This window comes from Salvia miltiorrhiza, chromosome 7 (genome assembly GCF_028751815.1).
Source record: "Salvia miltiorrhiza cultivar Shanhuang (shh) chromosome 7, IMPLAD_Smil_shh, whole genome shotgun sequence".
Lineage (NCBI taxonomy): Eukaryota > Viridiplantae > Streptophyta > Magnoliopsida > Lamiales > Lamiaceae > Salvia > Salvia miltiorrhiza.
The window spans coordinates 54,030,914-54,044,760 of record NC_080393.1 but is presented as its reverse complement, the minus strand read 5'-3'; the positions used below and the strand labels follow the sequence as shown (position 1 = coordinate 54,044,760).

Here is a 13,847-nt window from a genome sequence, read left to right as displayed (position 1 = left end):
AGAAAACTGTAACGGGACACAGGACATTGTGATCGTGCCCACTTCTCCAGGCCTAAGCGCAACAACTTCTCGTACGCCTTTGGCTTCAGAGCAGCCAATTAGTTAGATCACCGGTCTGGGCACTCGAATTTCCATAACCTGTTGTACTTTGTCGGATCCAACTTGCTCGCTCGGTCTCCATGAAATCCATTAGATCATCGTCTAATAAATCCTCAGAGGCATCACAAGCAGTGCCCACCTCGAGCGCAGGATCGAAATTTTCGTCATCTTCCTCAGAATCATCATCATCTCCTGCTGCAGCCGAGGCTTCAGCTTCGTGCTCAGGTTCCTCATCTGTCCGCACCTGGTTCAATCTCCCACATACTTTATTAAGCCTTTCGGTTTGATTCCATGCAGATTCGTCTAGCGGTTGTCCATCCCATGTAAAATATTGTGGTGGAGGCGAGCTCTGGCAACCATGAAATGACATATCATGATACGGTGTCTCATACTAACTGGATTGTGCTTCATATGTGTGTCCCGAAGGCTGAGCAAAATCAAAAGTAGGGATGTAGGCTTCTTCAACCGGACCGTTGTGGTGCTCAACGTACACCATGGGATAGTCGGCGTTGCCAACAAGTCTTCCACGTCATCGTCCGTGGTCAAGCCACATTTCGTCTCCCTACAAAATAGATTGGTCGCCAAATAATACAATTGGTAGCTCGAGTTCAACGAATGCGTCATCATAATATTGTTGATGCTGCACATCAGGCTCTCAATAGCTTCGTTGAGGAGGGGAAGGACCTCTGTAGCCCCACCAACGTAGTATATACCATTGACGACTCCGTTGTATCTCACATATATGTATCCCACGAATTCCATCTATAAAACCACGTAAAATATAGTATTAAAATATGCTTAACCGCTTAAAAACTTCATAATGAACCAGAAAAACAAATAGCCGCCAGTAAATCATTAGCTGGCGGCACTAGCCGCTGACCACCTTGAGGTCGGCGGCTAGTGTCACCGGCTAATGATTTTCTTGCAGCTACTTGGTTTTTAGTGTTTAACACAATCACTTAAACTAGGAACGAGTCTAATATCTCATACAATAACAGCTTGTATTTGTAAAATAATAACTTCTTCTCATAAATATAACATAAAACATGCAAACTATAAATTATACGAAGAATATGAGAAAATCACCTCTTCAAGTAGAATTTGAACACAAATTGCACCACCTATTGCACAAAACCACTTGTCAAATCTTGAGGGTTTCAATTTCTCAATTTCTTATCTCAACTCACCTCGCTTGAATATTTGGATTTCTGTTTTCTCATTCACAAATGCAGCCTTATTATAGACTAATATTAGATTCCTTTGTACAAATTCACGTGAAATGTATTGTTCATTCAGTACAGTTCAATCTATTATTCAATGTGCAATGGAATGCATGCATAAAGTGTGAAAGTCTCATTACAATCCAAATTTTTGCAGTCACCTTCTCTCTTATTTCATGTCGACATGTACTTTTTTAACTAAAAATTAACAAAAAAATACAAATACACAAAATAAGGATACGTGTGTTACTTTCAAACATTCATAACAAGGTAAAAAATTGCACAACCATATATATTACGTCACAAATAAATATTTTATAGCCAAAAACCAATGTAGCCGCCACGAAACCGTAGCCGGCGTCACTAGCCGTGGGTGAAAAACTTCACACGGCTAGTACGTCCGGCTACGAAGTTCTGGCGGTTAATACTTGTTTTAGCTCTACAATATTTTTTTGTTCAAAGTCCAGAAGTTTCGAATTTTTTTATTTAAAAATTGTCTATTATTTTATGTGTTACTCTATTATTTTATGTTTAATTAAATCATGCATAAAATGAGTATTATTACCCCACTATAATCCAATTTTTTGCAGATTCACTATCTCTCATATTTCACATCAATGTGTACTTCTTGTACTATATAAAATAAAATAAAATTTAAATAAAAACTCTAAATTAAGGTATTCGTGCTATAATATAACATTACAACGAGGGCTAAAAAATTCACTATTATGTATATTATGAAACAAAAAAATATTCTGAAACAAATAGCATAATTAGCCGCCAGAATTTCATGGCCGTGAACAGTAGTCGCCGGTACAAAATATACGCGGCTATGAAATTCTGGCAGCTAATTACGCCATTTGTTTCAGAATATTTTTTGGTTTCATAATATACATAATAGTGAATTTTTTAGCCCTCGTTGTAATGTTTTTATAACACAAACGTAACCTAATTTTTTCTAACTTTTCAAACTTACAGTATATATTACATTGTGAAAGTGACGTGAGTTGGGCATTTATTGTCTCTTTCTCAGATTTTGAACCAATTTCAACTACCTATCTTACACAATTGTACGTAAGAACTTTTTCAAAAAACCAAGCATGCCTATCACCATCACTTTTGCCTTTGGGTAGTTTTATAAGATATGTTATTTGGCTGGGTAGTTGTGTAAGATAGATTATATAAGTGGGTAGATTCCCCTATTTGCACAAATTATTATGTATATTTACTGTATTAAAAAATGATTACCCAAAAAAATGTCAAATTAAAGGGATGATTCAAAAAAGAAAAACAGACCAAATCAAATGAGATGGAAAGAATATTAATTTATTATATAACAATATTTATAAATATGATATTCTCTCCATCCTCAAATAACTTCCTACATTTTTTTTAAGAAGTCCCCAAATAACTTCCTATTCATTTTAAAACATTACCCCATCATTAATACAATATTTTATTACTTTTCAACTTTTCACTATTTTCAATACTAATTACTCCCTCCGTCCACCAAGTCATGTCCTAATTTATCATTTTGGTATGTCCATCAATTCGTATCCTAATAAATCATTTTTTTAAAAAAATCGTGCCCCATTCTCCACTCAACAAATAAATAAATACATTTTTTCTTAAAACTCGTGCTCCATTTCTCTAGGACACAAATTGGTGGACGAATGGAGTATAACACGTTTTCATCACTTTCAATATTAAGTATAATTTTTTTCTTCGCTATTAATACACTTAATAATTTTTTTTTTAAAACCTGTATTGTCTTCTACTAGGAAGTTATTTGGGGACAGATGAGTATAATTAATTGGTTTGAAAATGATAAAAATAAATTATTATACAACTACAAAATTTAGTACTCATCGAAGCCAAAGAGAAAGAAAGCGTTGATCGAACTCGCAAGCAGCTGGAATTGTGGAAGCTCTCTATCGTAATTTAGTGGCAGAGTTTCAAAGTGTCATCCGTTAATCCTTATCAGACAAAACCTTCTACACTTGTTCCAAACCAAATCCATAGTATTTTACTAAAAATAACACGTGTTTTGAGATGGTTGAAAATTGAAATCTCATGAAATCGACAAAAGATTTTATGTTAACATCATGACTTTGGCAACGTGCGGACGTGAAATCTCTATAATCCCTTCCCACTTCACACTTCTCTCTCACTCTCTCATCAATGGAAGATCGGTTGAAGGAGAAGGAAACGATGGTGAAAGAGCCTCTCTTGGAGAGTGCTCAAGAAAAGGGCGGTTTTAGGACTCTGCCCTTCATAATTGGTAATCTATTTCTTTACATTCTTGAATCAAATTAAATCCCCATGATTCTTGATTATAGTGATGGATTCTTGTTTACTTTTTTTTTGGTGGTACTGTGTGATTGAAGCTGGATTCTTGATTACGGTATTGTGTTTTTCTTGATTCCATTACTGTTTTTTTGCTTGAGTGTTGACTATGGTGCTCTCTCATTATTTACTTTTCTTGACAATTTTATGTGTAAGCTTTTGAATTCTCGCTGAGGTAAAGAATATGTTACTCTGTTATTCTTGATTATTGGTCATCTCTCTCTCTCGTGATTTTTTTAGACAAATTTATAATTGGGACTTTCATGAATTTCTGACTGAGGTTAAGAATATGGTAGTGTATTTTTCCTGCCTCCATTACTGATTTATCTTGATTATTGATTATGTTTCTCTCATGAATCTTTTTTGACAAATTTATATCTGGGATTTCGTGAATTTCTCACACAGGTAAAGAATATGATAGTGCATTAGTGCTTGACTTGGTTTCTTTTACAAATTTATAACTGGTTTGTTCATGAATTTCTCACTGAGCTCAAGAATATGGCAGTGTCCTTTTCTTGACTCCATCACTGTGTTTTCTTGATTATTGATGATCATGTGTCCCTAACCCCTTGATTGTGGTACTCTCTCTCTCATGAAATTGTTGACAATTTCATATCTGGGCTTTCATGATTTTCTCACTGAGGTCGAGAATAGTTGAGTTATAAGCAATTTACAAACTGGCTTTTGGTAGTTAGTTCATCAGCATTCAGCACAGTCGTAGTACTATGTGTTCGGCTTTGATGAAAGTTCGATGTTTGAACAGGAAATGAGGCACTGGAGAGGATGGCAACTTTCGGGCTGTCGCCAAACATGACTCTGTATTTGATCAATGAGTATCATATGCAGATGACAACTGCGGCGAATGTGTTGTTCATGTGGTCGGCCGCCACGAATTTCATGCCGATTGTTGGAGCTGTGATTGCTGATTCATACTTGGGCAGGTTTCATACAATTGGATTTGGATCCATTGTCTGTCTCGTGGTAAAATAATGATCAAATGATGCTCTTTTGTTTAGTCATTTGTTGTTTCCCGATTAATTTTCGTCTTTTTACTGAAAAAGATTGGAATAAAGAAAGCCCCAACATCTAAATGGTGCCTGAAATTCATCATATCTGATGTCTCAGCATGATTTTCTTGCATTTGTTATGTTCTTTGATTGAAATGCCTGCGTTACCGTTGACATAGTTTCTACTGATTTGAACTATCTGAATCTTCGACTTAGCTATTTTCATGTCCTATGTAGTTAGGAACATTCTAAATTTTGTAGGATCAACACTTGATCTGATCTCTCTCTATGTGTGTGTGTGTGTGTCGTAACTGCAAACGAAACCTTTGATCTCAGGGGATAATTCTTCTATGGTCCACAGCGGTAATCCCACAGGCGAGGCCTCCACCATGTGATCAGTCGAGCATCGTTTGCAGCCCTCCGATGATCTTCCAGTTTCTGTACCTATGCCTCTCGTTTGGACTGATTTCTATCGGGGCAGGAGGAATCAGGTCGTCTTCCTTGGCTTTTGGCGCTGATCAGTTGGAAAAGAAAGGTTTCCATAAAAGCCCCGGTGCCAAACAGAGCTACTTCGGCTGGTACTACGCTTCTTTGACGCTATCTATCCTCGTCGCCCTAACTTGTGTCGTCTATATTCAAGAAAACTTGGGATGGGGAGTCGGTTTTGCAGTTCCTGGTGTGCTCATGCTGGTTGCTGTCATCTCGTTCTTTCTGGCCTCCCCCTTTTACGTCAGATTCAAGAGCAGCTCGAATTTGATCACGGGCTTCGCTCAAGTGGCCGTTGCTTCTTTCAGAAACCGGCATCTCAAGTTGTCGGACAGCACGAGCGATCTATATCTCTGCAGGGACGGCTTTGGGCTTATGATCCCGAGTGAAAAGCTAAGGTACACAATGTTCGTTACTCGTTATCTATGTTTTTAGTCGAATGATGTAGTAACGTAACACTAGTTCGACGATGATGTTAGGTTTCTCAATAAGGCTTGCGTTGTAAGAGATGTCGGGAAAGAGCTGACCCCCGATGGGAGAGCTGCGAATCCATGGCGGCTTTGCACAGTTGAGCGAGTAGAGGAGCTCAAGGCGCTACTGAGAGTCATCCCGATATGGTTTTCGGGGATGATCATGTCGATAAACATGAGCCAAAGCACTTTTCCGGTGCTCCAAGCGGTTTCGATGGACCGGGAGATAACTTCGAGTTTTGAGATCCCGGCGGCCTCGTTTGGCATGTTCGCGGTCGTAGCCGTGATACTATGGGTGGTCCTCTACGACCGCGCGTTTCTTCCCCTAGCCTCCCGGCTCATGGGGCGGCCGGTCTGTGTGAGTGCTAGACGAAGAATGGCGATAGGGATCTTCCTTTCGTTCCTAGCAATGATCGTCTCGGCCGCAGTAGAGGCCATCCGTAGATCCGTCGCCATCGAGACGGGCAAATCGAACCACCCGCAGGCTGTCATGGCCATGTCAGCGCTGTGGCTCGTCCCGCAGAACTTCCTCACGGGGTTCGCTGAGGCGTCCAATGCTATTGCGCAGAACGAGTTCTACTTCTCCGAGCTCCCGAGGAGCATGTCGAGCATAGCCTCCACGCTTCTCGGGATCGGGATGTGCCTGGCGAATATCCTCGCCAGCTCGATAATGAACACGGTCGACTACTTGTCGAGGCAAGGCGGAGACGAGAGCTGGATCTCGAGCAACATCAACAAGGGCCACTATGATTACTACTACCTTGTTCTTGCTGGTTTGAGCATGGCTAACATGTATTTTCTCGGTTGTAGCGCCGCGTTCGGGCCGTCGACGGAGGAAGGGAAGCTGCCGGAGGAGGAAGAGAATGGATTGTGAGTGAGTTTTTTACATCCTAACTTTATAGCATCTTTATATTTTCCATAGAAATATAATTATGTTATAGGGGTGTTTAGCAAAGAGATTATATGAGAAGAAAATATATACATGGATCAAATTCTAAGGTTAATTCAATCTTAGAGCTTGGTTTGTTGAGGCCCCATCTTTGTTTTTTTTATACCAAAATATGGTGCCTCATTTATCTTGTATTTCATGATCATGTAACAAGAATATTGTCGTTACTTTGTGTATATAATGATGAAAGTTGTGAAATACTATGAGTTGTCATATAATAGAATGAAGAATAAATTTTTTATGTGTCGGTCATGATCGTGTAATGGGAATATTGTTGTTACGTACGTTGTGTATAATATTTTGTGTCGATCTCGTATTTTATTTTATTAGCTGTGTTGAGAATTCGTTCTAATAGTGGTGAACAAGTAATATCATTTTGATGAATAAATTAATAATTTTTATAAACACATGTTTTGGTCTGTGGTTCGAATCATGGGAGGTGACGAAATTATTAACATATTAAATAGATATGTATGTTCGTAAAATTTATAGATTTGTTCGTTATTCTCCATTCTCTTGAAAAATATAATTTTCTATGGAACCCAACTCTATTTATTAGGGCTGTCAAAATGGGCCGAAAATAGCCCGGCCCGATGGGCCCGCCCTGCCCGCCCGTAGTTTTGGCCGGGCTGGGCTAAGATTTTCAAGGCCAAAAAAAAACCGGGCCTCGTTGGCCCGCCCATTGCGGCCCGCGGGCCAAAAAGCCCGTCGGGCTTTTGGGCCTAAATCGGCCCGTCATTAAGAGGCTTAAAAATTCAATATATTATCCTAATCATTAATACTAATCAACTAATCATTATTAAATTATTTCTAATTTAGCTATCTACTAATTAAGTTTTTGAAAGTATTGAATTCTTGTTACACTTGCGTGAAGTATTGAATTCTGATTTTATGGCTTTCGAATTTGATTTCTTGAATCAAATGCTTGAGTTCTTAAAATATGATTTTATATTGAGTTCTTAAATGCTTGAACCATAGATTCCAATTTTCCTTCTATTCGCCTAATATGAAGTGAATTGATTAGAATTTAAATTCTTAAAAATAGTGTATAGCAGCAAGTTGGAATAATAGTGCATAGCATCAAGTCTTAAAATTTAGATTCGGATTTGACTTCGTAAATTCAGCAAATTGAATTTTATAGATATTCTTATATGTCCAACTATTTTTTTAGTAAATACTAATTATTTCTGATTTCAGTCTCAGTTTTCGAAAGTATCAGATTCTATTTAAGTTTTGAGTTTTGGTTACACTGCGTGAAGTGTGTTTGAAAGTCTAACACAGCAAACAGAAATAAATGATATGTATTATGTAATGCAATATTTTTTGCTTTCTTTATTAAATGATAGTCAACATTTGTCATTAATTTTTGTTCTTTAGATTTAATTTTAATTATCAATTTTTGGCCCGTTTTAGCCCGACCCGCCCGATGGCTCGTGTAGGGCTGGGCTGGGCTTCAAATTCTGAGGCCCGCTGAAATTTTGGGCCGGCCCGACCCGGCCCAAAAAATTGCATAGGCCCGCTGGCCCGGCCCGGCCCGATAGATCTGACAGCCCTACTATTTATATATACATATATATATATATATAAATAGGGTTAGGTTCTATTGAGAATTTGATTTTTCGTAAGAATGAGAACAAATCAACATAACTAATAAGTGGACGTATTTAGTAAAATAGTGAAAATCTCGCAATGCTTGTTCATACAGTACATTGATTTGTTCATTGAAATTATAGACTTGTTCGCTATTTTTTCACGCATTCTTCATTATCTAAATATTTAGCATTCTCCATGGAACCTTACTCTCTCTCTCTCTCTCTCTCTCTCTCTATATATATATATATATATATATATATATATAGGGGAGGGCTATTCAAAAAACTCCCCTTAGACTTTAAAATAAAAACTAATCCTAACCATCTATATAATATCTTGGACGACTTGGATTTACTGATCAAGGGCGATCAAATTTGGAGCAGCTATGCATATAATTCATTTAACTTTGTCGAGAAAGGGTATATTTGGTGTTTGATTTTTTATCTCTCTCTTCTTTGATATGATATCCCGCAATCATAGCAAATCTTTGAGGAAAATGAATCAAGATTATTTACTTGCAGAATGAGAAAATAATTCGTAAGCAAATCATTTCAGATTATTGGGATTCCATTCGATCATTAAAGGCTGGAGAACTATTCTCACCCATTTTATTAATTATACGCACCAACTTTAAGGGTTTGGGGTTACTTTCGATTTTGAGGGAACCAAAACAAAAAACTCGATTATGGATCTACTGGTTTAGCAAACGATTCGAAGATTATGGCGAGAACTAAAGGAAGCAAGAATGGTGAGTTTTTGATTCTTGAATGAATTATTTTCGGTATTTGATACAACAAAATCAAAACTTTTAAGAGTGAACAAAATATTATGTCTGTGGGTGCGAAAAATTCAAAAATGGAGTCATATATGTTGTTTCCTCTCTTGTTGAGTTGTAGGAGATGTCATTTTCATAGATGACCAAATTTCCTCAAAAAACAATAGATTATGCTTTACTAAAAGTATCGGTGGACCCTATTGTATTTAGTTTTTTGATTTCCAACTTCACCTATTGTCCTTTTAGATTTGTTGTCATCTTTTGTTATTTGGAATATATTTATCGCGTCGTGCTGTACTATTTGCTGCGTTTTATGTTCGATTGATATTGTGCAAATGTTTGTTAAAATATTGGTTGAATAATTTATTGAAATTTTTGCAGTTGTGAAGGCGACGGAGGAACCGAAAAAGGATTCCCCCAAAAACAAAAACAAGTGTCTAAGTAAGTGTTACTGGATAGTATGAATTATGTGTGATGACTGAAAGAGTAAATGAAAATTAGTATGAATTATTTAGGGTGGATAAATTTTTTGAGCTATTTTTTTTTTGTTCCTTTATTAATTCATACATATGTACGAACTATAGAGGAGTAATGTATGTTTTTGTATGGTTTACTAAGTTGGTGAAATGTAAGAGCGAGATGTATGAATTATTAAGTCAAGCTGAATGTGGCGTACACATGCAAGAGTTTATGACTGTAGTTCATACTTGATATACTGATAATTCAAGCTCAACATGCAAGTGAATGTTATAGTTCATACTTAGTAATCATACATATGTGGAGTTAATTCGTACAAGTATTTTGTGATTAATTTTTATATGTTAGAATGAAAGTGGCCGAATTATATATGTAGTTATGGTCTTCTATTCGTTTTTTATCAGTCAACCAATTTTTTGATATATGTGTAATATTTTTTAGCAATCAATGAGAAAGAGGTTGGTACCGATGTACCCAGTGACAAAGGGAAGAAAGGTATGATTGGTTAGCTATCTCTATGGCATAGTTTACGTAGCCTTTTATTTATATTGGACAGTAATTAATTTTATATATTAATTCACAGTGGTAGGACGCTCGGTCCCCATTGTTAGTGAAGCCGGGAACTTCATGGTTGTTGGCGAACCTAGCCAAAGGAGCAGTGAATGTAATTCTAATTTCCATGTTTTTATATATATTTAAATTGGTTGTACTTGCCTGATTTTGTGACCAATGCGTTGTATATGAAATTTTTCAGTGCGCTCAAAACATAGAAATGATCCATTATTGGCTGATTTCAAAAAGGCTATGATTGAAGGTATCCAGCCAAATTGTTAAAATTTTTATGTTATTGGGCTAAATCTTGATTATGTCTATTAGTTCATCGAATTGAAGGTATTATGGTATACCGTAAATATTAAATGTTAATGTGCCTTTACATTTACTTTATTTAAGGTATTTTTAATGTTTAATCTAAATTGTTATTGAATATATGCATAAACTGTTATTATTTATATTATCTTGTATAGCAAAAAACTTTATTATTATGATGTTATTGTAAAAATTGTTCTATGTGATTCAAGGTAACAAAATTGGTATTATTTATCTCTTTATAATAACCAAATTTGGTATTCACTATGCATTATGGGTTTGTGAATTATATTTTTTAGGATTAAATATATATTGGTGAAAGCATTATTTTTTGGGTCTAATGCCTGTTTATGACATGTTTAATGTGTCTTTAAATTTAATTTGTTTATTGCACTAATGTACAGGTGTTTCCCGTAAGAGAAAAGTAAATGAATCGACCAAGCAGAATGTTGGTGTGGTCACTGGTGGAGGTGAAGGCGTTCCGGCTGCTGCTCCAAAAAAAAACAAGGCATGAAAAGAGAAAGGAAGCCCTTGTCAACTACAAGCAGCTTGTGGTGAAGCCTGCGGAAGACTACGCATCGTTGTTCACAAGAACAACATCTTGTGCTCTTTTTAAGGCTATAGGTCAGATGAACGACCTACAGCAGTATTCTGTTGGTCGTCTTGGATTTGATGAGATTCTGGAGCTTACTATTCAGGATATCCCCGGGAGGCTGAGCTACTTTGTGCTGGATTCATTTAATAGGAGGCGATGTGATATTACTCTACCTAATGGTCAAACAATCCCAGTGACTGAGGATGATGTCCACAAGAGTGCTTGGCTTCCCAAAAGGTGGAAAGAAGATTCAGCTAATCGACTCAAATCAGACAACACCTTTGTGTCAGGAATGGAAGCAGCATTTTCCAAATACACATCCAAAGAAAATCAAGATAACCGAAGTAAAGGATGCAATGCTTGCACATGAGGACGGAAGCAAATGGTTTAAGATCCATTTCATGGTTATGCTCACTCACTGTTTGATCGAGAGTACACGCAACGGATGTGTGTTCCCCCGGATGATAAAGTGCCTGGAAGACTTGAACTCTGTTGGCCAGTGGAACTGGTGTGAGTTCGTTATAAGATCACTGATTGAAAATCATGGAGATTGGGAGAAGGATACAGCGACATACTTTGTCAAACCTACATTGTTTCTGACGGTGAGATAATAACACTCATTCCATAATTTAATGAAGCATTTGAGTTAATACCACTCATTATATTTTTTTGATTATAAGCTAAATGGAATTTGTTGGGCAGGTTTTTTACGTTGATAGGGTACGATGGCCAAACTCGGACATAAGAAGGGATTTCCCATTGATTAAGAACTGGAGTACGAAGTTATTAAGGAAACGAGAGAGTGCTGAGATTGCTGCTAATGGTTTTGGGGTTGGTGTGGTCGTTGGACCTATAGATGTTGAGGCAGAGATTGCACGTGCAGAGATTGTTCGTGCAGATATTGACCGTGCTGCTAGACGGAAGGATATTGGAGATGATGGCGAGGGGGCACATGTTGATGAATCTCTGGCCATGAAGATTACTCGTTTCAAGAAAGCAAGAGATGCACTGATCACAGTAGTAAATGATGCAGTCCCACATGATCCTGAATCAAACACCCCTGATTTTGAGGAAGCAAGGCGTTTGTTGTTGAGTGCGCCCATTGTGACTACTAGTTTGGCAGTTGAAAAAATTAAAGAGGGCATCAATGCAGTCAATGTGGATCACATGACTGACACACACCCGTCGTGCGGTGCGGGCAAAATACTTGTGTATGCCCAGTACAGACAATACACGCTCCTACGTCTCACAACAAGAACTCAGTCTTAGTGGTAAGTGTAGGGTCGAATCCCACAGGGAGTGAGGAACCACTTTGTTCTCCAACGACAAACTGAGGTGTCACAATTCTCAATCTGTATACTCTGCACAAGAAATTAACAAGATCAATAATAAAAGGGGGTGAGGTTATTCGGTTAGGTCATAACTGTTGTTAACATTCATTTCGGTCATAGGCATACTGATAATCCGTCCATGATCCATATAAACCCAAGGCGTGGCCCAAAGACATTGGGGCATTTCAAGGGGTTATACTTCACATATAGGATGGTTGATCCCATTGTGGTCACTTGGTCCGAAGGTCACACATTCCCCGGTCACAAGGCAGTGCTTCACTTCCACTTAGATGGTAGTCATACCCGTTACTCACCAAGTATGACCCTCACCAACATTCTCTCCCGAGGTCCCCAACTCCGCACTTTGAGTGACACATGCCTCCTGGACACAACCATTTCCGGCTTTGTCAGCCGACCAGTCATAGACATGCTACGGCGCCGAGATTGCTTTCCTCGTTTGATAACCATGGCTTTGTGCCTCGTCACAGTTGATGGATAGTCTCTAGAGAAGCCCAAGACTGAGGAAGGATAGTGTATCCCATCAATCCTTTCCCCACCTTCCGGATCTACAACGCCTTTTGTTGACGCTGCTCAGCTACTCCGTCTTGGGTATACCGGTTGTCACGCCCTGGTATACCCTGGCCTTTGCTTGACACGGACAGCGTTTTACCGAATGGAGATCACCCGTTAGGCCCCTACTGCCCATGGTTTCGAACAGATCCTTTCGGAACCACGAGACTCAATCGAAAGAACAAATGCCTCACGAATGTTTACATGTTAACAACAATTATTTCCTCCCCTAAAACCTCACCTAAGGAATTACTCACACATAGCAGAATTCATAAATGCGAAATGAATTAAACACATTATGGAACAAAAGGAAATACTTGAATAGATAAATAATACCTAAGGCTTCAAGCCTTCAATCTTGTTCGAATGCAAAACCCAACGGAAATAGGAAAATAGTACTGAAACGTAAATTGTTTTGGATGCCACACACGTCGAATTAAAGTAGTAGCTAAAGTAAAACAGGAGTTCAAAAGGTGCCAAGAGCTTGTGCACGCTGCACATCATCAATCTTTTATACTGTCGAATGGTCGAGGTCTAACCCTAGCTGCGCCAGTCTCAAATCTTCGCCGGGATCTTCTTTCCTTTTTTAGCTCAATCTTTGATTGATCCGATTGAAGATGGCTTCCAGCTACAAGCTTAGTCAACCTTTCCCATTCTTCAGATCCTTCCAGTTCCTTCCTCTTGCTTCCGCTTGCTCTCTCAAAATCTCTAAGATTCACTTTCCTTTCTTGTCTTCGGCTGTCTGCTTTTCATGGTAGCGATCAGACGGATTGCTTTCTTCGGTGTGATTCATACCAAGTGGGTTGCTTCAGGTTCTCATGCCCCAAATTAGACTGGGGAGGTACTTGTTGGCCGAAGCGCCATGCTGGTAAACATAACATTGCAATCTGGACTTGGTAATGCCCATTCCGACCGCATTTTCTCCGTTTCCGCTCCACTGACCTTCCTTCCTCCACAACTTCATTTTTCCCCCTGGACAGACCTGTACTGACTCAAATAAAGAGAAAAATAGGGCCAAATGGCCCAAAAGTCGAAGACGCATCACACCTACACACTTAAAGC

At 38.3% G+C, this 13,847-nt stretch overlaps 2 protein-coding genes across 5 annotated transcripts in view; both read left to right on the top strand.

The window, feature by feature from the left end:
- LOC130994894 (uncharacterized) overlaps positions 1–13,847 on the top strand; it is a 1,167,164-nt gene that overhangs the window by 572,849 nt on the left and 580,468 nt on the right. The gene's annotated exons all lie outside the window — the stretch shown is intronic.
- Positions 3,212–12,316, top strand: LOC130994843 (protein NRT1/ PTR FAMILY 1.2-like). Of its 4 annotated transcripts, none has more exons than XM_057919944.1 (8): positions 3,212–3,600; positions 4,429–4,646; positions 5,009–5,556; positions 5,638–6,498; positions 9,327–9,386; positions 9,864–9,917; positions 10,006–10,086; positions 10,694–10,770. In XM_057919944.1, the coding sequence occupies exons 1-6, from the start codon at positions 3,501–3,503 to the stop codon at positions 9,871–9,873; spliced, it is 1,797 nt and encodes a 598-aa protein (XP_057775927.1). In that variant the 5' UTR covers positions 3,212–3,500; the 3' UTR covers positions 9,874–9,917; positions 10,006–10,086; positions 10,694–10,770. The 4 variants fall into 4 exon arrangements, with proteins under 4 accessions (XP_057775927.1, XP_057775926.1, XP_057775928.1 ...); XM_057919945.1 differs by having other exon boundaries at positions 3,213–3,600; positions 5,638–6,502; XM_057919943.1 differs by lacking the exons at positions 9,864–9,917; positions 10,006–10,086 and adding an exon at positions 11,587–12,316 and having other exon boundaries at positions 10,694–11,486.